Source organism: Ceratocystis lukuohia, assembly GCF_044167205.1.
Source record: "Ceratocystis lukuohia strain C4212 chromosome Unknown Supercontig3_pilon, whole genome shotgun sequence".
Taxonomy (NCBI): domain Eukaryota; kingdom Fungi; phylum Ascomycota; class Sordariomycetes; order Microascales; family Ceratocystidaceae; genus Ceratocystis; species Ceratocystis lukuohia.
The window spans coordinates 1,057,056-1,078,893 of NW_027263522.1; the positions used below are offsets into that span (position 1 = coordinate 1,057,056).

Consider the following 21,838-nt stretch of genomic DNA (forward strand, 5'->3'; position numbering starts at 1 on the left):
TCGAAAGATGGCAAGCCAAGAAAAAAAGAATATTTGGGTAGCAGGGAGATAATAAATAAATGGAAGAGAGGATTGAGATGGCAAGCCGATATTGTGTGAGCAAATGGACGGGAGTGTCAAAAGCTAGAGAGAAGAAAAAAGCCACAGAGTAGAGACAGGAAGGTGTATCTTGGATCGAGAAGTTGTCGAAGTGAAGGTTGAAGTTGGCAAGAAAAAACGAATAATAATAAAAGTCGACTTTCGCCTGGGAAGGGCTTGGCTTGGAGGACAGTTCTGGGGGGCGGGAACAGTTGGCATTATAAGAACCTTGCTCGGGGCAGGTCGCTATTGCTTCTTTTTTTTTGAGTGTTTTTTTATAGTTAGACCCAGTAAAGGCAAGCACCCCAAGAACAAACGAAAAAGCAAACGGGGGAAAAAATCCAGCCCTTTTTTTTTTTCCTTTTTTTTTTTTTACCTCTTTCCCCTTTGTATTGTATGTTCTTGTGGGGTGGGGGCGTATGCAACTTTGCTTTACTCGCTATAGCCGCAAGGAGATGATAGAAACTCTACCACACGCACTGGATGCAAAAAAGTACTTGCCCATTTTGATTTACTCTTGCACTTCGTTTCTTTTCTTTTGCTTATGGCTAAGGTAGGTCAGCAAGTACGAAAATTTAAAGCATAAGTGCCAAAATCACCACCAGCCTAGTTTAGACCTACCCCCCCCCCCCCCTTCCAAGCCAACAAGATGGACTGGGCTGCCTTTTGCCTCTCATTGACTTTGCGAAACTTGGTCCTGTTTCTAGAGCCATTATTGTGGCGAGATGGGGTTTCTTTTTTCCAATTTTTCTTGGGGTGTGTGTCGAGTGGGTCCTGTCTTTTCTTGTCTTGCCTTTTCTTTCCTTGCTTCGCTGCTCGATTCTTGGGGACGGAAGACTTGGTAGATTAAGCGAATTATGGAGTATTATTCGGTGCTTCTTTTTGTGTCTGTTCTACTACGCTTCTAGTTAAATAAAACACGGCCATCTTGCTCCATGGCTTGGTCTCTTTCCCCTTCTCTTATTTTCTCCCCCTTTCAGGAGTAGTAGGAAGCAAAAATAAGAAGAGAAAAAGACGTACCTGAGCCAGCCACAAATCACGCGCTATTTTGGCGCGTCATCTGTCGCCTGTCTTGCTTGTGCTGCTCAAGTGACTTCCTGTGGCTTTGTCACCCTGTACACGCACTAGAAATTAGTGCACGTTTGGCGGCTTTTAGGCGACTGGCCCCCATAAACGTACATCCGTCCGTCGCGCAGCTTGAAAGTTGCTGTCCACACCCACACACATGCACCCGCACAGCAGGACCAGCCAGGAGCTAGTTGGTTGTGGGAGGAGCGAGGGCGATGGAAAGATGGAAAGATGGAAACTTCCCAATTGGGATAAATTCTATTGGCTGGAACTGGGATAAAGAGATAAAAAGGGAAGAAAGCTGGAAGGGGGGGGGAGAAAGAACTGCTGTAGTTTCCCTTTCCAGCGTGGACTTCCTGATTAGGCATAATCGTGTTGCTAATATGTCGTCGTCTACATGCTTTGGTAGTTTCGTGCCCGCTGCAATCTACATGTTCAAGGCAGGGGCTCTTTCTTCACTGGCGGTGGTCTGTAGCCGTGGTCTTTGCCTGAGTCAGATCTGGACCAGCCTTTTTGCTCTTGTTTTATTAGTTTTGCAGTGGCTCTAGTGGAGAGTGCGATAGCAAGGCGGAGGCAGAGGCGGTCGGTCTTTCTTTCATATGGGCGGGATGCAATGAAAAACAGAAATGAAGAAAAATAAAGGTAAAAATAAAAAGCCGGCCATTTTGAGTTCCTACCCCTACCTCTTCTTTTCTCCTCTTCCCCCCGCCTTTCCTTTCCCTCTCTATCTGCTCCTGCCCCCTGGTCCAATTCTTGCTTGTCACATGATGAAAAAAAAATACTTGTTTTATGTTGGCTCACTCAGGGCCACGATGCTTTCTCTTTTTTAGGGGGAACTCTGATGCCTCCAGTGGTGTGGTGTGCTGTGCTGTGCTGGCTAGCTAGGGCTGGGGGGGGGGGGGGGGGCCACAGGATGAAGATTACATTCAACGCCGTCTTAGTGTGTATGCAGACAACACGCCCATCCCCTTTTTTCGCTGGTCTGCGTCTTGTCTTGCTTGGGCTTTGGGCTTTGGGCTTCTCGCGATGTGTGTGTGTGTGGGCGGGTGCTTGTTTGTGTCTGTTGTAGCGGCTAAAAAGAGACAGAGACTACTAGAAACAGAGAAGACAAACAGAAATGGACAAAAACCCAATTCGTTGGTGTCACACCCTGCTGCTGTCTGGTAGTGGTTTCCCCTCTCTCCTCCCCCTCTTTCTCTGCTCTTTTGGTTGTGGTTCTCTTGTGTATCGGTCTGCCGATCGATCTCTTTTTTTTTTTTTTTTTTTTTTCCTTTATTCTCTCTTTTGCTCTTGTCTATTATTATTTGGGCTGTGCTTTGCGCTTGTCTTGTCGTGTTAGCTAGGACGGACACACGCATAGCGTTATGCAAAGAAACGGCCTGTGTATGTGTGTGTGCAATGTATTTACATGCAATCCCTGGGTCTTTTATTAGACCCCGTGAGCAAGGAGAAAATCAACAAATGCAACTGTGAAAAGGCGGTCATGGACAAGCACTTCGGTTGTGTCTTTTTTGCAATGCGAACTTGGGGAATAATGTCTCTTCTTGGTTGCTGCGAGGTATGAGGTATGTGCTGTGCTGGCTTCCATCGTGTGCGGGTTTTCTCTATCTTTTTTTTTTTTTTTTTTTTTTTTTCCTCGCTATTCACATGATACCAAATGACGTTCTGTTTGCAGCCAAGAGTCCAGCCAGGCAAGCCCTATACTTTAGCCCTTGACCCTTAACTTGGCCAATAACGAAAGTCGAAACCCGTGATGCCTCTGCATTGACAACTCAGAGCAATGAACCCGGCGCTTCTTGCTACTCCCTTTTTCTTTCTTTTTTTTTGCCTTTTTCTTCTTTCTCTCCCCCTCACCTCATGTGACGCACCCCAGGAGATCAGCAAGAATGCGCACGCACAAACCGTGTGTATTCTCTCTCTGCGCTGTTGTCTGCTATATAGGCTTGAGCACTAAGATGACGATGTCATGGCTGTTATCAATAATATTGACCCGAGGCAAGTCATCCACCCACCCCCCAGCGTCCTACATGTGAGATCACAGGGCCAATCTCATGCCGGCACTAAAACTCCAAGTCAATTTGCTCAATTCGGCTGAGGGCGCTTGGAACAGCCAACATGATGATGTCTTGTCTAGGGTCAGATCCGATCTGATAACCCTGGTCTGCCTGGTGTATTTAGGCTTACTCCAACGGCGTAAACGGGCCGTTGAACGGGGAGCATCTTGTGATGATGCAAAGGCGAATTTAGTTCAAATCCAAGACCTCGTGTGCCATGTGAATGGGTGAGTCGGCTACTTTGTGTTGCTGGCCCTATACACTTACTTGCTTCTCCAAATTTTAGCCTTTTTTTTTTTTTTTTTCTTTTTTTTCCTCAGCCTGCCACTACAGGCCTTCCTTCATGGCTTATCAGGGCCGAAAAGAAAAACTACCCCTGTATATATAGTGGTCACCTGGTGGGAAATCTCATTGCCCAAGCGCTAACCTACAGGGTCATCTACAGGCTATTTACAGGCTATTTTAACAGCAGGCCCCTCCGCTCCTCCGCCCCTGAGGCACCCCAAGTTGCTTGCGTGCTTGCTTTACCCGGTCCAAGTGACCCAATGCGACAAGGTCTCTGCGGCCTATCTTGTTTTCCTCTGTCTGCCGCCGGTTTGCACCGTAGCTCAGCTAGATACAGTGGGTTAGTGACGGTGGGCATTGTGTTGTCAGGCGGGTAGACCCTAGATCCTAGTAGCGGGCTTAGGCCCCGTCCGTTCTTCCAGCGGTCTCTTTGAGTGCCCTTCAAGGGAGAACGAGGCACAAAGACGGACAACAAAGAGGGACAAAGGGAGGAAAAAAGAGACCAAGACAGAGAGAGGAACAGAGGGAGGTGGCTGGCTAGCTAGCTGGTCGGCTGGTCATGTGACTCTATCCGTAAGCTTCGCTCGCTTTGACAGCTGCGCATGTCGACGTCTTTGTTGTCTGCTGCCTGTGTCTGTGTCTGCGTCTGTGTCTGTGTCTGCGCCTGTATGTCTGCCTTGTTCTGGATTCGATCTCTTCTGCCGAGTTTAAAATAAACTCTTCAGCTCCCCTAGGCCTTACTTCTCCTCGTCTGCTTGGTTGCATATAAACAAGACAACTCCAAGTTTCTGCGACGGCTTTTCTTTCAGCCTAGCCAGCCACACTGCGCCGGGTTTCAGTGAGCAGGGAACAGGTCTACTGGGCATCAAAGTAGCGAATGTTTATTAAGGGCTTAGTCTGGCTTCTCGTCGTGCGCTGGTTCATCTTAGGCTGCTGCTGCTGCTACCACAACTTGTCAAGCGATTATAAAGCGTTACATTTTAAATTGTCTGTAATTTATGCTGCCACTCGCAGTTAATTATAACATGATTGGCTGATACGCGAGCAACAGACGGTTCTTTTTTTGTTCTCTGAGATCGTCAATCCTCCTGATCACACCCCCAAGCCCAAGCTGAAGACTCCAATGTACGAAGTGCTTACATGTATAATCCATACATGTCTGCCTGCACACAAACGATAAAGACGGATTTAACTCTCTATGGCCGTCGAACTCAGCACTCGGCCCATGGGAAATTCGAAATTCAAACAAACCAGCATCACATCACGACAGCTCAGAGCGACTCAAGGACCACTGCAGGCGGTAGCCCAGTCTGTCTTCCATCTGTCAAGTTGGCAGTGCTGGATTTGCAGGATTTGCTTTCTTCAACTGGCCAGCGCCCTTGCTAAGTCAATGGTGTGCTTCCTAGAGGAGAGGAGGATGGCCATGATGAAAACGAACCCAGCTGACGTGGTGTAGTGTGTGGTGCCTCATGTTATCGTACGTGCTCTAGCTAGGGGATGCCTAGTTTCAGGCAAGTTGAATGCCATGGGTGGTGTCCTTTGTCATACGATGGATCTAAGGGCAAGAAGAAAGAGGGCAAGCCCGGATCTTTGTTTTTGTCTTAGTCTTGGGTTTTATTTCTATTTTATTTCATCACTTGTTACTGGTCGTCCGAGGGGTGTGTGTATTTACGGCTGCATGTGCAGCAGCTCTCTGTCTTTCAAAGGCTAAAAGAGTCGATTGCGCTGAGTCAGGGATAACTTAGCGTCTGCATTCGCCTTTGTCCCTAGCGGGTGTATCAGCATTGTGTGGCTTGCTGGAGCGGCTGAGCCTAACCCTAGTATCATGCTGCAAGAGCATCATAGCCAAGTTGTTATCCCTGGGCTGGGCGGGCCATGCGAGGGGGAGTCTTGGTTGATGCCGCACGTGACGGCAATGATAAACCAACTCAAATTCTGTCATATATCATGTAATGTCGGGACGTGATGCGCACAGCGCATAGCAGTATGTGGAGAGAAGGACGCTTCATTCGTTGGCTGCGACGACCTTGGAAGCAGAGACCTTTGAGCAGCCGGCAGCAAGAAGGGATTGAAATGAAGTCACATAGCGAAGGCGAGAGTTGGGTTACAATAATGCGCTGCAACGAATCAGCTGGACCAGAATGTCAAGCATCATTACTACAAAATGCAAGTTGTAGACCATGTGAGGCTATGCTTGGGTGAGATTGCAGTTCGGGATATATAGCACTATGGAGAAAAGGGAATCTTATCAGCGGGGAGGCATACGAGACGTGAGAATAGTAGGGCGGACCACAGCGGGGAGAGCAAGGCAATGGAGGTCGGTTGCTGCAGACCAGATGCAGAAGCCAGAGCCTTGCAACCATCCATATGCAAGAGAAAAGCTATTTGGAAAAGTCTTCTAGTCACAAGGCAAGGCAAAAAGCAGGACAAAGCAGGGCAGGGCAGGGCAGGGCAGGGCAGGGCAGGGCAGAACAGCCAGTTGAGCCAAGGCCAGACCAAGTCAGACCAAGCCAGGCCAAGCCAGGCCAAGCCAGACCAGGCGAAATTACCTGTATGAATTGCGTGCAATTGAATGAGAGGCAAGGTGGACGAAGCCTTCTTGCTTTCCTTTTTTTCCTGGGGGGGTCTTTCATATGATCATCTTCGGCGTCGCATATGTCGCCTTGACGCCATGGAGACTGGCGGGCGAGAACTAGAGAATGAATGCTGGTGATGAGACAAGGAGGGAGACGGACAACAGGAGACACAACAGCACACAAAGAACAATAGAAGAAGGACTACAAGACAGACAGACAGACAGACAGGCAGATAGAGACAACAATGGCACACCAGGCAGCCGGATCTTGGGATTCTGGGGGTCGCAAGCAGGCTCTTGTGCTTGCTCTCCATTGAGTGCTGAGCTGTCGTACTTTTTTTTTTTTATCTGCCCACTGTTTCCAACTAAACCAAGGGAGGAGAGCGTTGGTTGCTGAAATGACGGGTATACCCATAAGCCATGCCTCCATAAGAGCGAAGGGATAGATAGCGTCTGAGGAATGCCGGAGGTGACTAGATAGCGGAGGGAAGAGGGCTATTGTTGTATTCCTTTTTTTTTTCTTTTTTTTTTTTTTTAATTCTTTTTTTCTTCCTTCAAATTAAATCATTGAATATTCTCGTGTCTGTTTGACTGGCTGGCCCCATTTTTCTCTCCCTGCTCTGCTGATGCTCAAGTAGCGTCTTTTTGATTAGTAATAATATTTTAATTTTTGTTTTTATTTTACTATTTTTCGGCTCTATGGAGGATATCCGGCAGTCACGTCGACATTCAACCCCCCCCAAGGTGTGATTCCACGCTCTTTTCGACACGCACACAGGACGAGCGAAAAAGAAAAGTTAGGGAGACAAGGGAGGCCGGAGAGGCAGAGGCAGAGGCAGAAAGAAAAAAAAAAAGTCATGGCGTCACTCTGCCTGGCTCGAAATAGACGCACACGGCCACATCAAACAATGTCCTTCTTCCTCCTCTTTATGGTAGTGCGGTGAATGTGCATATGTGTGTGTGCATGCCTGCGCTCTTTTCTACCTGCGTCGTCTAGCCTTGACATCAAGTTGTTTCCTGTCTTTTGATGGCCGGCCTGCGAGCTCTGCCTGCTCTGGCTAACTCCGTGTCTTGCTGTCTGTGCACCCAGTCTTCCTCCTTCTCTCCTTCTTCCCCTCATGGTTATGATGTATCGTCCTTCTAGAAGGAGTATCTCGGAAGAGGATTTTGTACGGGGTCAAAGATATGTCAGTGGGCTGTGTGTCAAGGTGTATTGTAATGACAAGATAAGATTCCACGGATGGCTCCATGGCTCCAAGGCTCAAACACATCCTCATCCTCACCCAACGTCCACGTCCACGCACTCTCCATTCTCCTTCCCCTTGGCCCGTCTAGCTGTGTTGAGCGACGAACGTTCTCTGGCGCTTCTGTGCTAGCGCACAGAGAAGCCAGGTGGCTTAGACGTCTTCTCATCTCGTCTCGTCTCCTTCATCTTTCTGGCGCACCCTCCTCCCCTCCTCCCCATCTCCGTGTTTCTCTTGCTCCCATCGTCTGCCGTGCACATGTTTCTGTAATAGACTAACACACGGCTCTACTTGACAAAATGAGAACAAACTTCTGAGGCCTGCAATCTGATCTTCCTGTGTGAGCATTGGACACGGGGCGGGCGACAGAGAGCAAGGAACATGAGGAAAAAGGGGGGAGGAGGAGACGTGATTTGCCGTGATGTCATTAGTTGCTTAAGGCGGGCTTTTCACCTTCTTTTTGGTTCCAGTTCTTCATGATGCAGAGAGCCAGCAGTAGAGCCAGAAACAGGGCCAGAGCATAGACCCTTATTGTCTTGTTGTCTGCCCCGCGGTCTGTGTTCTAACATCTGGCCTGGCTCTTCTTAGCCTAGCCCGTGCTAACCTGGTGACCTTGTATTTTGTTTTAAGTCTTTGTTTTCTTATTTTTATTTCCCTCCGTTGCTACACAGTCTTATTGCTAATGTTGCTGTTATAATTGCCTTCACGCTGTAATGCTGCATGTATAACCATGCAACGCATATACACTCACACACAGATGCATATATTTACACATGCACATGCACACGCACACATGCACACATGCATACACAAACACTACAATACCACAGCACCACACATAACACGTAGCTCATAAGACTTAGCCGTGCATCGTTCGATATTGTCATATTGCCCTGGACCCAGCAGTGAATCGTGAAAGCAACCTCATGTGACCAAGAGTTGCGAAGTACAAAGTAAGCCTTTGTGTTCTTTGAATGCACTGCCAAAGTACTTGCAGCTAATAATAATAGCACACAATGCATGCGGCGCACATGTCCACAAGTACGCGTGCATACATGTATGCGCATTCTATGCCCTCCATGTGTCTGGACTTCCCTACGTATAAGCGTTTCTGCCTTGATACGATACGTGTTATAACACAGCCAACGGCCAGCAATTAGCAGCCCAGGCGGAGCAAGCCAGCCATCTTGCTATTATATCACACAGCCCCTGGGGGAGAAGGCCAGGAGGCAACTTGACGCACCCTCCCCTCCCCTCCCCTCCCCCCTCACCATTATTTCTCAACCATTAAAGGCAGACCGCAAGATTCCGTCTTTGCTTTGCGCGGGTGTTATCTCTCCTGGACTGGAGAATAAAAGCCTTCAAGCAGCATGACCTTGCCCCTCACTCCCCCCCATCCCTCTGCCTATCAATGGAAGTCGAAGAATTCAAAAGAAAGCCTGGCAATGCGATGGCCCCCCAACAAGGGCTAGGAGCCAATTTGTCAAAAAGACGAATAGCCCATGCAGTGCGAGTCTTCCATTGAGGTCAGCAAAGGGACGTAGGAAAGGGAACAGCTGATGGTGATTGTTCCTTGTTACCTAATTTGACCCCATGAGCTACCAACGTTTGACTCTCCGCTTCATGCCTCATTCCTTCCCCCCCTCCCTCTCTGTCTTCATATTTACTTGATCGTTCGCTTTTCCTCTTTTAAGCCAAAAGCATAAGCAATGCTGCTACCCGCAAAAGTCCAGACTGCTTCCCACATTCATCTGTTTTTCTGCCTTATCCCTCCATGGCTTTCCTCATCTGATCCCCCACACCCCACCCTCCCCCGCGCCGTGGAGACGAGGACCCGAAAATCTCTACCTGAAATATACCCCGTATGCTGCTCGAATGACATGTGGGTGTCCTCACCGCTCTTAATCCCATCCTGTTCTCGCTTCTCGCTCTCCTTCCTAATCCTCATACATCTCAGTTGATATGCAAGGAGACTTGGATTGTGGCCAACTTGATGCTACTAGAGAGCTCGTAATTAGAGCATTCCAGGGGAAGACGTGGTACATGAATCGCACATCGCTTTTAACGTAAGATAGATGCCGACAATTCTAGACTGATGTCGAGGTCTTGTGATGGAACACAGAGTAGAGCCTAAGAGGGAGCGGAGACACATGAATCAAACCAACTACTGTGTAATGTTGAAGGGAAACAAAAGGCCAATGGTGAAACCGGCGGGCGTGGCTTGTCCGTATTAAAAGTGCCCGCAATTGGTGCAAAAGACCTGCGTTGCGTATATGCTATCTTGGGGACTTGGTATATTTGTGCCTCCGTTGATTTCAAAGAAAGGTACTTGAATAAATTAAGCCCTTTCCGCCCCCCGCCCCATCGGCATATGCACCACCTGGGCAAATGTAAGACGAAAAGGGAAAAAAAAGGCCATGGCCTAGAAGAGGAAAAAAAAATATTTCCGAGCTGAGACACTGTGGACAAGCATTTCGTCCCTACACAGCCAAGGAGGTTGTCGTATCGTGAGTGTCTTGTGTAACGCCAGAAGCGAGCACTTGGTGCACACAAGTGAGGGTGGTACCGAAGAATAGGGAAGACGAGAGGGGATAGAAGGCGGAGCATAGTGAAAAAGACGGGAACGCAAGCAAAAATAAAATAAAAAAAGACAACTGACCTGATATTAGCGAATGGTGCTGATGCCTGACGCTGATACTGGTACTGGTACTTGGATCATGGACTTGCCGAGCATCCGCAGGCTGGGCTGAGCTGTGGTTTTTGCTGCGCGGTTCTGGGCCCCATTACGAGCTTTGGACTTCGTGTTTTCCTTGCTCTAGTCTTCATATACGAGTGCCGTCTGTTGTGTGTTAGGGCTTAGGGCTAGTAGGTACTGAGCGTGAGGTAATTGCCTGGATATGCTAGCAGCCGTAATTGATCATCATACATAGAAGGCGGAGAGCAAGCGGGGCTACTCCGGGGATCCACTTTGGAGATCAAATGGTTTATCGCTAGTATATGTGGGCTTGTTGTGAGATGGCTTGTTCACGAGGTAGCAGCTGGTATAAAAATACATTCACCTTGAGATGTACTTGAGATAAACTATCAATGCTTAGGTATTAAGTCCTAGTAGCAAGCTAAAGGCAGAGTGAGAGTGGGTGCCTAACCATAGCCATACAAGAGATATATTCGGATGCTGACATTGACGTTAACATGGCAAGTGATATGCTTGCTGTTTCTTCGAAGCACATGTAACTACGCACTGTCATCAGATGGATATTGTTTACATTTCGTCCATCGGCTGCGGCGGTCTTGTTAGTGTTTTGTTCTGGCTGGGGAACAAGCACTTGTAGCAGTCAGGTCATCCTAGCACCAGCGCAGCCCGCAAGAGGAGATGGGTAGCTATGGCTATAGCTACAGCCATGCGCTCTTTTCTCCCCTCTCCTGGAATTGAAGGGCCCCAGGCGACGTCAGGCCCCCCCCCCCCTAATATAATCTTCAGAGCGAAAATGACTGATATGGGCGTATTACAGCACGTGGGGGGAGCTATTAACAGCAAGGTGTGATTTTCTAGCCCGACAGAGCGCACCAACCTCATACCATGCCATGTGCGTAATTTCGTCACTTATCATTTATCTTTGAGTAGCCTGGCCTGACCAGACCCAGTCCTATGATACCGGCCAGGCCACTCATGAGAAAAAAAAAAAAGACGCCCTGACTTCAAGTATTCAGCCCAGTCTAGCTGACAAACAAAGCAAGAGGCAATAATGTCAGAGAGCCGTGTGTGAAATAAGGTGTGATTTTTGTTTCCTTCTTTTTCATGCTGCCACTCGCAAGGACCCTTGATAAGGGATGAAGACACCAGACAGACGGAGGAGACAACAGGGTCCCTCTCCTTTGGCGCGCTGGGGCATGAGGCCATCTTGCTTTGATGTCTGCCTACTTCGGGTTCCAAGCTACTCATGTTCAGGATGTCTAGTCAATAACTATCTAGATCCAAGTTTCCAGGCTTTTCTTTCCCTCGACCCCTTTTCGAAAGAAAAAAGCCAAATCAAACCAAGCCTTTTTTTGTATCGATAGATTTCTATCAAGAGAGGTAGGGTAATGTTCGTAAGCTCAACGCTGGCTGACTTAAATTGCATATTAACACAGACCAGCAATCTTACCTGGGCCGTCATTCTCACAGCCGTCGCCTGGCTTGCTGCTCTGGCCAAACAGGCAATTTTGATAGAGTAAATTGTTATAAACAAGGGACTTGCGTTGTTACGGACTTACCTAAAATGAGATTTGTCGCGGACGCGGATGCACATGCACATGCGAATGCAAATTTTAATTTTTATATCCTCGTGACATATCTATCTATCCCCCCCTTCTCGTCATCCCCGGCCCGAAAGCTCTACCTCTTCGGCAGTTCACTGGGCCTTGGTATTCTCCCAGATCGCCTTATTCAGAACATTCTACACGACCCAATCACATCTGCCCCTTGTCTTCCTAGCCACCACCAGTTTAGTAACCAAAGTTTGAGGCCAGAACCCGTTAACAGCTCCATGTATTCTTCAAGACAAAAAATACTCAATCAGGGAAGAGATTGCCTTCATTAAAGTACTTGTACCTGAAAGCACACAGTCTTGTCCTTCTTTCTCCTTGTATACATACGTGAACGTGTAACTTCTTCCCCTTCCCCTTCTCCTCTTCTAAATCCACTCTAGCCCTAAACTGTTTGCCCATATCACAGGTTCGGAGCCTGATGATACACTACATGGTATCAAAGTACTATACGGGCTTACTTAATCGCCATAGGGTTGAATTTTTTACTCATGCAGATATGCAGCATCACATCACATCTGTCATGTCATACCTCTTCACCTGACGCAAATCTAGCCTCTGCCCCTCTCTTCGAGAAATACGTGGGGTGCTTGCTGATGAAGAGGGAGGGGGGGGATAGCTAGACAGAGAGGAAAACAAAGCAAAAATAACCATGTGAAGTAAGAAAAAACCGGAGATCAAATTCAAAATCAGAGAAAACAAAGCCTAAAAGATTGAACGAAACAATAAGAAAGCATAATCGGAGATTCCCCACAGATAACGACAAATACAAATCAATCACGAGGTAGGCGGGGACAGAGAACAAAAACAGAGCAAAACCAAGGGAGCCAATACGGCGGGATAGCGGGAACAGTGCGTGGTTGAGCAAGGGACATATACACAGATACGCGCTTCTTACACTGACTTGAAGCACTCTGCAATCTCCGCTGCATATCTCTCTTTGATAGCGCGACGGTTAACCTTCTGTGTCGCAGTAACAAGGCCCTAGAAGAGAGGAAAAAGAAAGACAAAGTTAGCTTGACCTATACCCAAAGCACATGAACCCTTCGTTGTCTCTATCGAGTAAGAACAAAACTATAGAAGGAAAACTTACATTCACAGGAGTCCACTCCTCGTCGCAAATCACGACGCCAGCCATGAGTTCTAGGCTGGTTAGGCCTGTGTTACGGCCAATGCTTGTCAGGTCCTTGAGCACAGCGGAGCGCATCTTGGAGTTGGAATAGATGTGTTCGTCGACGATACCCAGTTCCTTGGCCTTGGCCTTCATGTTGATCTCGTTGGGCATGATCACAGCAATAGCTCGGCTGTGCTCACTGTCGCCCTGCACCATGATGTTGGCAACCAGCTGACTGCCGCGGTAGATCGACTCTAGCTTCTCCAGGGCAATGTACTCGCCACCAGCCAGCTTTACCAGGTTCTTGACACGGTCAATAACCTTCATGTGACCAACCGAGTCAAACTCGCCAATATCACCGGTCTTAAACCAGCCATCAGCAGTGATAGCCTTGGCCGTCTCCTCAGGGTTTTGGAAGTACTCCTTGATAACTGAGTATCCACGGATATAGATTTCACCCTGAGGAGGGGTCTTGTTAGTGAAGTAGCCCAGGTCAGGAATAGACACGAGCTTGACCTCAACAGAGGCAGGGATAGGGCCAATGGCCGTAGGTGAGTACTGGATGGGGGAGCCTAGGGATCCAATAGCTGCAGTCTCGGTTAAGCCATAACCAGCCATCATGGGTGCCAAGACCATGGATAGAAAGTGTTTGGTGCTGTCACTAATACCACTAGCGCCGTTTACAATGAACCGCAGACGACCGCCAGTCATCTGGCGCACTTTGCTGAATACCACGGAATCTAATAGATTGGCACCGGGCATACTGTGGCTCGTCATCCAAGTCTTGTAGTTGATTGCACCCCAGAAGAGGGAGCGGATCAGAGGGCTAGACTGCTCAACCTTGGCGGTGACACCCTTTCGAACGGTCTCCCAAATCTGCGGCACACCAACTAGGATGGTAGGAGCAAACTCACGCATGTCGCCAGCTGAGTTGCGCGTCATGGTATCGGAAAGAGTACGGGGGCTTCCATAGCCCATAGTAGCACCAATGAAGATGACTAGGTTTTCTAGGACGAGTTCGAAGATATGGGCGAGGGGTAGGTAGGCCAGAATGGTATCGTTCGAGGTGACAGTGCCTTCCACGCAGGAGTAAAGGCCGGCAACTAGAGAAAACCAGCGTTAGTGACTTGTAGTTAAATTACAACAGAAGGCAGGGGTGAGGATGATAAGGAGCTTACCGGAAGCACAAGCAGCCTCGTGTGTGATAGGCACGCCCTTAGGAACGCCAGTCGAGCCGGAAGTGTACATCAAACAGAAGATATCCTCAGGTTTGGGGGGACACACTCCACTGGGTTTTCTTCTCCAAGCTGGCGAACCTCCTCTAAGCTGAGCACAGCAAGGTTGGGGTGCGAAGCCTTGAACTTTTCCACCTCATCGCCAGCAGCGAAGATGCAGTTGTCGTTGTAAATGACGGTCTTGATAGAGGTAGCCTTCTCTAAGGCGCCGCTAGCAACTTTCAACAAATGCGGGTCGACATACATGATTTCTGGTGCAGACTGGACAATAGTGTGTTCAACGCCACTAGCACCGAGGGAATCGTAGGCGGTAACGATGGAAATAGACTGCGATGAGGAAGCATGGGCAAGGGTAAGCCAGTTGGCACTATAAGAAAGAGAGTATCAATATCAACATCATTTGCCTTGAGCATCGTCCCATTGAAGTTGCTAGGGGAATTAGATCGGTGGACGAGCAGGAAATCAAGTAAAGCCTACCTAGTGGCAGCAAACAGATGGACTTTATCACCGGGGTTCGCGCCGAGTTTACGGAGACCGGCACCAATTTGGGTGTAGCGCTTCTGGTGTTCAGCGTAGGTAATGAAGCTGTAAGGCGACAATTCGAAGTACTGCCATTCCTTGTCGACCTGGATAACTTCGCCGTCTACGACCTTGGGCACCTTCTTGACCTCTTTGTGCATCTTAATAAGCTTACGTTGACCAGTGATGGTGTTCTTGGCGAACAACTTTGCACTGCGTTCAACCAGATCGAAGATGGTGAAGACGCCCTCGTCAGGGGATCGCAGAAGGCCATCCTTTGCCTTGGGGTGGCGGCGGGGAAGAGTTTCGCCCTCGACGGCAACACCAGGAACCTCAATGGTGTAAGGAGGCTTGCCCATCTGCTTGAGGGGCGCCATTCCAGTAGTGAACGTCATACTGAAGTAGTTGAATGTGTGACGCGACAAAGAGACAAATGGTTGGATTTAAGAAAGGACGGGAAGGATGGTCGAAGCACCGGAGCTGTTCGGCGGAAATTTCAAAGGAAATCTCGACAAGTTGCAAGCCCGAGTATGGATTGGGCCCAGGTGTGCGGCAGGTAGACAAATGCGTAGCTTGAAGATGGAATCTCTAGGCCAGATGGAAGATGAAGAGGTCCTGATTAGAAATTTAAACAAGACGATAGGACCAGATGCAGAAGAGAGAAAAATGGAGGATACTTGTTCTCAATTCACAGCAAACAGACGCCTAATAGAGTTAGGCAAGAAGCGAGAATTTTAAGAGATGAATTTGGTGAACTATGGGGAAGGAGAGGATTAATGACGACGCGCCTGCCACTTGGTATTTGGTATCACAAAAATGCAAGGCAGTAAAATAAAGGCGACTGAACTGGCAATAGTTTCTGGGGCAGCTACTTATGAATCTTTATGAACATTTACGACAAGGGCTAGCTAAGGATAAAGAGGAACGAAAACGAGTAATTACCTACCACATTAGCCTCTAGCGCAGGCTGAGGCTAGGTTAGCTGTTGACACCCAGCTTTTAGCTATTTAGAACTTGTGGGGGGGGGGAGGGGGGCCAATGGGCAGTTCCAGGTATTGCAGCTTCAGTCTTTTGGAGGAGAGAGCTTTGCTTTTTTGCTTGGCTTGTTTTGTGTTATGCTATGCTAATGCTAGCTTATGCTTGGCTGTCATATCGTTCTATTCTTTTTTGTGGAACCAGCCTCCAATATTCCAATGAGGAGGGAGGAGCGTTGAGACTCAAAGGCAAGGCAAGGGGAGAAAATGTTGGGGCAAGCCAAACAGGGGGCTGCTTCTAATTGGATCCGGCAGTTGAAGTGGGGCTCTATCATAAACGAACAAGGCTCTACTGCACTCACTTTGTGAAAGACGTGAGTAAATGCTCTGACATGAACAAAGGAAAAAAGCGAGAACAAAGACGATATTCTGGTGCATGTAATGCTAACATTGAAATGAAGTGCAATGGCTTGTTTCCTAGCTACAGAGTGAAGTTTTGCAGATGACAAGTAGAAACGATTAAGGTTCATGTATGGGTTTTGCTATGAAGACAACTCAAGGCGCATACACACAAAAGGCTGAGGCCTAACCGAGTGACCTTATCGTAGAGCAGCTACCCGCTAACTCGGTTCTCCAATGAAGCCTGATGAATTCATCTCAATAAGCCCCACTTTGCCAAGGGCTCTAAGTCTTGTGAATTGCTTTCATTTGGAGCAAGTCCATTTGGAGACGGGAGCCCTGGACCATCCTGCAACCCTAAAAGGTCATATTTTGGGCTTGCTCAACAAATTCTCACCCTCGGAAGCAACGGTGTCAGTCTGGGGATTGTTTGCATGTGAATACTTTGGCTAGTAGCAGCGATATAAGTACTTCTGGGTTTTGCATCAAATGTACTTTGCGTCATGCTGTTATCTTTTGCACAGCCGCAATGTATAAACAGGCTACCTGGTGGCCAAAGCTTCTCAATATAAACATATCTGGCAGAAACAGCACTGAGCAGCTTCACATAATGTGGCAACCTTGGCCTTCATCTATAACATAGCTTCAGTACTACGTAGACATCTCCTAGAAAGCGAGATACCCTCCAGGACGTAGCACAGATACTAGAATATGAGAACGTGAACATCGTTACAAGTATGGAACAACAGGGTATGGAGAAATATCAAAGGCCGCAAGCAACAAAGCAAAAGACAAGCAAACTACGCACATGCCATGCCATAACGCCACAACTGTAATATGTCAGGGTCTGTCCTTTCAACTAGTTGAAAAGAAATCAAAGTTTTTGCGCTTGAAAAACACCACGTACGGCACCGCATTAGCGCCGCTCTTGAACACCTCGTTCTGCTGGTCGGCGCTAGTGCCTGACCCAATTGTCACGCTTGTGACTACTGAGTCATTGCACTTGTACCATGCATATGGCGACCGGTCATTCATCTTGCGCACATAAGAGTAGTAATGCCCGCTATTGGCGACTGATGCGCCGCGATGCACAATCACGCCGTAGCACTCGTATTGTGCCGGCACTGCAAAGCCAGGGTCACTGGGTGTCGTGTTGCCAGCTCCGGTCCGTTGTGCAGCAGGCAGGCAGAAACGAGAAACATCAAAGTTGTTAAAGTCCCATGTAATTTTGTTGCAGAGCTTGACAGCTGTTGATCCAACCGATTCGCCGCGTGGGAGCACGACAGCGAGAAGGGGAGGTAGCCGGGCAAGCTCGCTCCAGCGCTCACACCCAGACTTGTTGCACTTTTCGCACCGCCGATCGTCAATGTACATTCGAGAGAAGGAAGATTGCATGGTGTCAATAAGAGTCTCGTCCTGAACTTTGGCGTCGGGGCCACATGATTGTGTCAAGTACAGTGGGAAGAATACACTGGCAGAGCGCTCAGTGCGTTTGCAGTGGCTGCATTGCGTGTACTCGACTGTAACACCACGGAAGTACTTATCAGCAATCGATTGGCTCCTACTGCAGTACGTGTTCCAAAAGTTCATGGCGCCCTTTAGCGAGGACTCAATCTCGCTGATTGGCGCACTAATATAGTCGCTGTTGAGATTTCGAAAGCGGTCTGTCTCGTCATGCAGTTGATCTGTTAGGAAAACAACAAATTCCGTTACGTCTTGCTGGTTTGAGTTGCCGAAAACTTGTTCAAACCCAGCCTTTTGGCATAGATATTTAGAATAATCCTTAGGGTATGTTAGTAAGCCATGCTTGTTCAGATTCAGTCTACGAGAGCTCTTCTTACCAGCAATGTCTGAGCGGTAATAGCCTTGAAGTTGCCAGAATGCATCCACATAAACAAGTTCGACATCATCTTGATCATTAACCGAGGCGGTGGTGCTTTTTCAATGTCCTTTTGCGTAATAGGCCAAGCATTCTCTGTTTTGTTGAATAACAAAATTTCTTGGGAGAATCCAGGCGATGCGCGTAGTACCTGTAGAATAGAGTTGGCATAACACCAATTAGAGGGATTGTTAAGGCCTGTGTAATGTGGCCCTATAACTTCAAGGCCGCCATCACCAAGGGATGATTGGCGGCTCGAAGACTGGCGACCAGACGATCGGCTGTTTGCATTAGAGTCGTCGTTATCGTCTTTATGGCTTAGGCCCGTGAGATCAGGGCGGGGAAGGGCCGGAGGCGGTCTTTGGGGAGGCGGGATAAACATGGGAGACTCTTGGGGTTGCACTGGCGCATATTTTCTTGGTAATGGCGGTATCGGAGGCTGGCGAGCGGGAGGAGGCGTAGAGGAAGTCATGGACTCCTCCTGATCTGGAAGAACCTCGGGGAACCGGCGGAGGAACTCGTCGCGGCTGCGTATAAAAGTAGGAGAAGAAGCGGTTTCTTCTTCAGCTTGTATAGTTTCCTCCCATTTCTGGATGTCCTCTGATTTTAAAGGGTTGACAATGTAGCGCACGCTTTTACGCCGGTGGCCAATGAGGGAATCGTCGGCATTACCATCGCTGAGGAAGTTTGGGTTGGGTTTCCGCTTTTCTGCTTTGCTGGTGGAAGATTCTTGTAACGAGAAAGGTCCAGCATGGTCGATCCACGCATCAACCCCGCCGGTGAGGAGGCGTGGCGGATTTTTGAGCTCCTTTTCGCAATTGAGATGGAGAAGAGCGCGATGTAGAGACTGAAGGGCCTTGAGATTAGGATCCGTCACCAGTCCTTGTTGTGGAACTGAAACAGTGCTCTGGTCATAGTAGACAACGAGGTCAAACTCGTGGCGCTTCTCAAAGATCTTCTCTTCTGAGACTGGGCTCACTACTAAGCTTTCTTCGATTTGGGCAGCCGAGAGATTGTCACGCATAAGGATATCAGGCTCTATACATATTGTAGCCTGCGACATGAGGTGACCAGAATCAAAGTCTTCCCGGGAGCGAACATCTATAATCATGACTCGAATGCCAGTCTTCATAACACTAGCTAGTTGTGAGGGAGTGACTGAGTTGCCGGCAGGAAGTGTAACCACAATGGGCTTCTTGACTGGTGGTGTTGGACCTTTGAATCGCGGCGATTGTGCCGTATTTCCGTGCTCAGTCGCTGATTGTATTTGGGATACGTCTACTGATTGTGAATGGGCAGTCGATGACGTCGCTGACGTAGGGTAGAGTTGAGAATTTGGCACTGAGGCACTTGCAGGTGAGTAGGAGCCATTATTCGAAGACATGGATCCTGTGCGAGTGAAAAGCCCCCGTGGTGTGCTCGAAGGAAGTTGTGCGGCTTCTGAAGACACAGTGCCCCGCGCCGGGCTGTAAATGGCGTCGGGGAGTTTTGGAAGCTGAGGCAGCTGGGTGATGGCTGTAATTTTGGGCCGGCTAGAAGACCCAGGCATGCTTCTAGGGCCTTGTGGCTTTGGGGTTATGCCTTGCGTTGGGGCATTATTTCGAAGACGAGAGAAGCGGTCGCGCAAGTCGTCGACAGATGATTCCGAGTTTGCAATGGACTTCCCTATGAGATTCTGGGGCTTGGGGCGGACTACAGGCGGCTGTTTCCCGGTGGGAGATTCTTCTGACTGGGACAGAGGGGAGGGGTTTGTGGCGGAATTGGGTGTGGACTGTTCGCGTCGATGGCCAAGCTTACTTGGAGCAATAGGCTGCCGTTTAGAATGACTGCTGGAATGGTTGTTGGACAGAGCGCTCCTAGTATGAAGCGGGGTGACTCCAGAGCGTTCATTGTCAGCAATGATCATGAGCTTGATCTGCTCAAAGCTTTCGTAGTTTTTGTTGACATCGGCTTGGAGTCGAGTATAGGCAGCCTTGAGTTCTTTGCGGTCGACCATAGCCGAGGCCTCACGGTGGACGGGGATGACCTTGGCTGATATGATGAAAGCTTTGAGATAGCTTTCAAAGGCAAGATCTATTTGATGGGAGATGTCGCGGTAGGAAGCAGCTTCTCGTATCAAGCGATTCCCTTCATCCACCACGCGGCTAATAGGCATGGAAGGGTCGATATCAGGGTTTGCAAGTTTCAGGTCATCCAGATGGCGAAGGGGCCTTGAGGGAGGGATGGGAGCGGCATTGGTGCCTTTGGTACGCGGGGTTGCTAGCAATTGAGTGTCGAGAGAATAAGTATGGTTATGGCTGTGGCTATGGCTGTGGCTGTGGGCCGGGCCGGCCTTCGAAGTCGGCACCATTGGTGGTGGTGAGGTATATGCCGTAGGACTCATTCTGAAGGCGGACGACAACGAGTATGGAGGCGGGCGTTGGGTGGATAGTGACAGCGATAGGATGTTGACTTGAAGATGACGCCAGTTAGGGTGGTGGGCAGACAGCAATAAAGCCGTACCAAACAGAGAGCTCTATGGGCGGCGTTGTTACCATATCATGTCGATTGGATAATGGAAAGAAGCAAAACTATAGCATGCGCAGCGTAAAAGGCAACAAGGCCGAATACGCGGGTGGCTTGCACACCGTGGGGGTTTCTGGAGGTTGTATTTTGGCTTGTTGCTGTGGAAGCAGGTGGTGCTGATTTAGTCGGGTACTTGACTGTTCTTTTAGGAATCGGCCTGGATATTGGTGTATCCGTAGTAGCGAACAGCAAACAAAGCGTAAGAGTTAAGATTGGGTTAGTGGTAACAAGTGATAAGTGGCGGCAATGCAGGCGAGTAAACAAAGGATAAAAGGCAAGCTGGCGCTAGGTTGATGCAATGATGATGGGCGATGAGATAACGTGTGCTTCAGTAATCAATAAAGGGCAGGAAGAAGCCACAGAGAAGCGACGAAGAAGAAAAAGCCGCTGTGGCAGCAAGAGACGAAACAGAGAAGCAAAAATCTTGGCGACGCAGCATGTATGTAGACGTAGAAAAGAGAAGAGGGGGAGAGGAAGAATGAAGGGTGAGGCTGCTGTTGCAGCGATCAATAGCTGGCTCTTGCCGCTGTAGTCCTCTAAGAGGAGCCTTCTAAGCAGAGCCCTCAGAAGCATCAGGGCAGCCTTGCGTTCTCTGTATTTCCCGCCCCTTCTGGCTTGTTTTGAGACGGAGCATGACGTCTATGCTTTTTTCCTCCTATGACCCCTGTAGTTAATAAAAGTGGGGTAAATAGAAGCGCTTGCCCCCAATGTGGTCATCGCTACAGCATCAGACGCAGGCGGCACTGAAACCCACTGAGGGGGTCTTTGAAACTCAAGCTGGCACTAGATCTGTAGAGCCTTTATATAGACTTTTGCTTGGTGTGTTTCATGGAGGAACATCTCTTCATAGGCCCGCCCTTTTCTTTCTACAGAACATAGCGAAGATATCAAAGGCTACAAAGAACGGAATGGTAGGTACCGAAAGATATGCCGATGGCAAATAAGACAAAGAGATGCACCTGCATCATACCTGCGTTTTCTATACTGGGTAGGCTTATAAATATAATATTTACTGACTTGCAATGAAGCTGAAAAGAGCACTGTGGAGCTGATGCTCACTAGGCTTGTCTAGGCTGTCGGATGCTAGCACGTGATAGCTCATATGACTAAGCAGACTGCACGTGATGGGAGCCTCCCTTGTAACACCAGCTAACAATGGGAGGACCCTACCAAGGCTCCACTTGATCAGGCATTCTGACCTTGTCCGACATTATGGGCACTATGCATCATTGTATCATCAATTAGCAACCTTGGGTCGTCAGCAAGCTTGATGAGCCTTACTTCCCATTGACTCCTGCGGGCTATATTATTTGTTTTGCCACTTTTTGTTGCACTTTCTCCTCCTTGCTCCTGTCTGACTAATCTCTCCCTTGTCGCCGCTGTTGGCTCTTGGTGCATGCATCTATCTATTGCGTGCAACCTTCTAACCTAATTAACCTCATCCATCCATCCACCTCCTATGCCAACATCCCAGCTCGGCTCCCCGCCATCCGCCACTGTCGTTGTCATCCATCTCTTCGATCGATAAACCCGCCGTTGCTTTT

At 48.7% G+C, this 21,838-nt stretch overlaps 2 protein-coding genes across 2 annotated transcripts; both read right to left on the bottom strand.

Annotated features, from left to right (window-relative positions):
• Positions 1 to 12,503: 12,503 nt before the first annotated feature.
• On the bottom strand, positions 12,504 to 14,872 carry HOO65_030280 (AMP-binding enzyme; the record flags this gene model as incomplete). Its single annotated transcript, XM_071001940.1, has 4 exons — positions 12,504 to 12,593; positions 12,703 to 13,826; positions 14,006 to 14,325; positions 14,436 to 14,872. 4 exons carry the CDS (start codon positions 14,870 to 14,872, stop codon positions 12,504 to 12,506), a joined length of 1,971 nt encoding a protein of 656 aa, XP_070859959.1.
• Positions 14,873 to 16,215: 1,343 nt separating this feature from the next.
• HOO65_030281 (ubiquitin carboxyl-terminal hydrolase) lies at positions 16,216 to 20,112 on the bottom strand (the record flags this gene model as incomplete). The annotated part of the gene is made up of 4 exons (XM_071001797.1): positions 16,216 to 16,269; positions 16,659 to 16,680; positions 16,758 to 17,632; positions 17,692 to 20,112. The coding sequence occupies 4 exons, from the start codon at positions 20,110 to 20,112 to the stop codon at positions 16,216 to 16,218; spliced, it is 3,372 nt and encodes a 1,123-aa protein (XP_070859960.1).
• Positions 20,113 to 21,838: the final 1,726 nt, after the last annotated feature.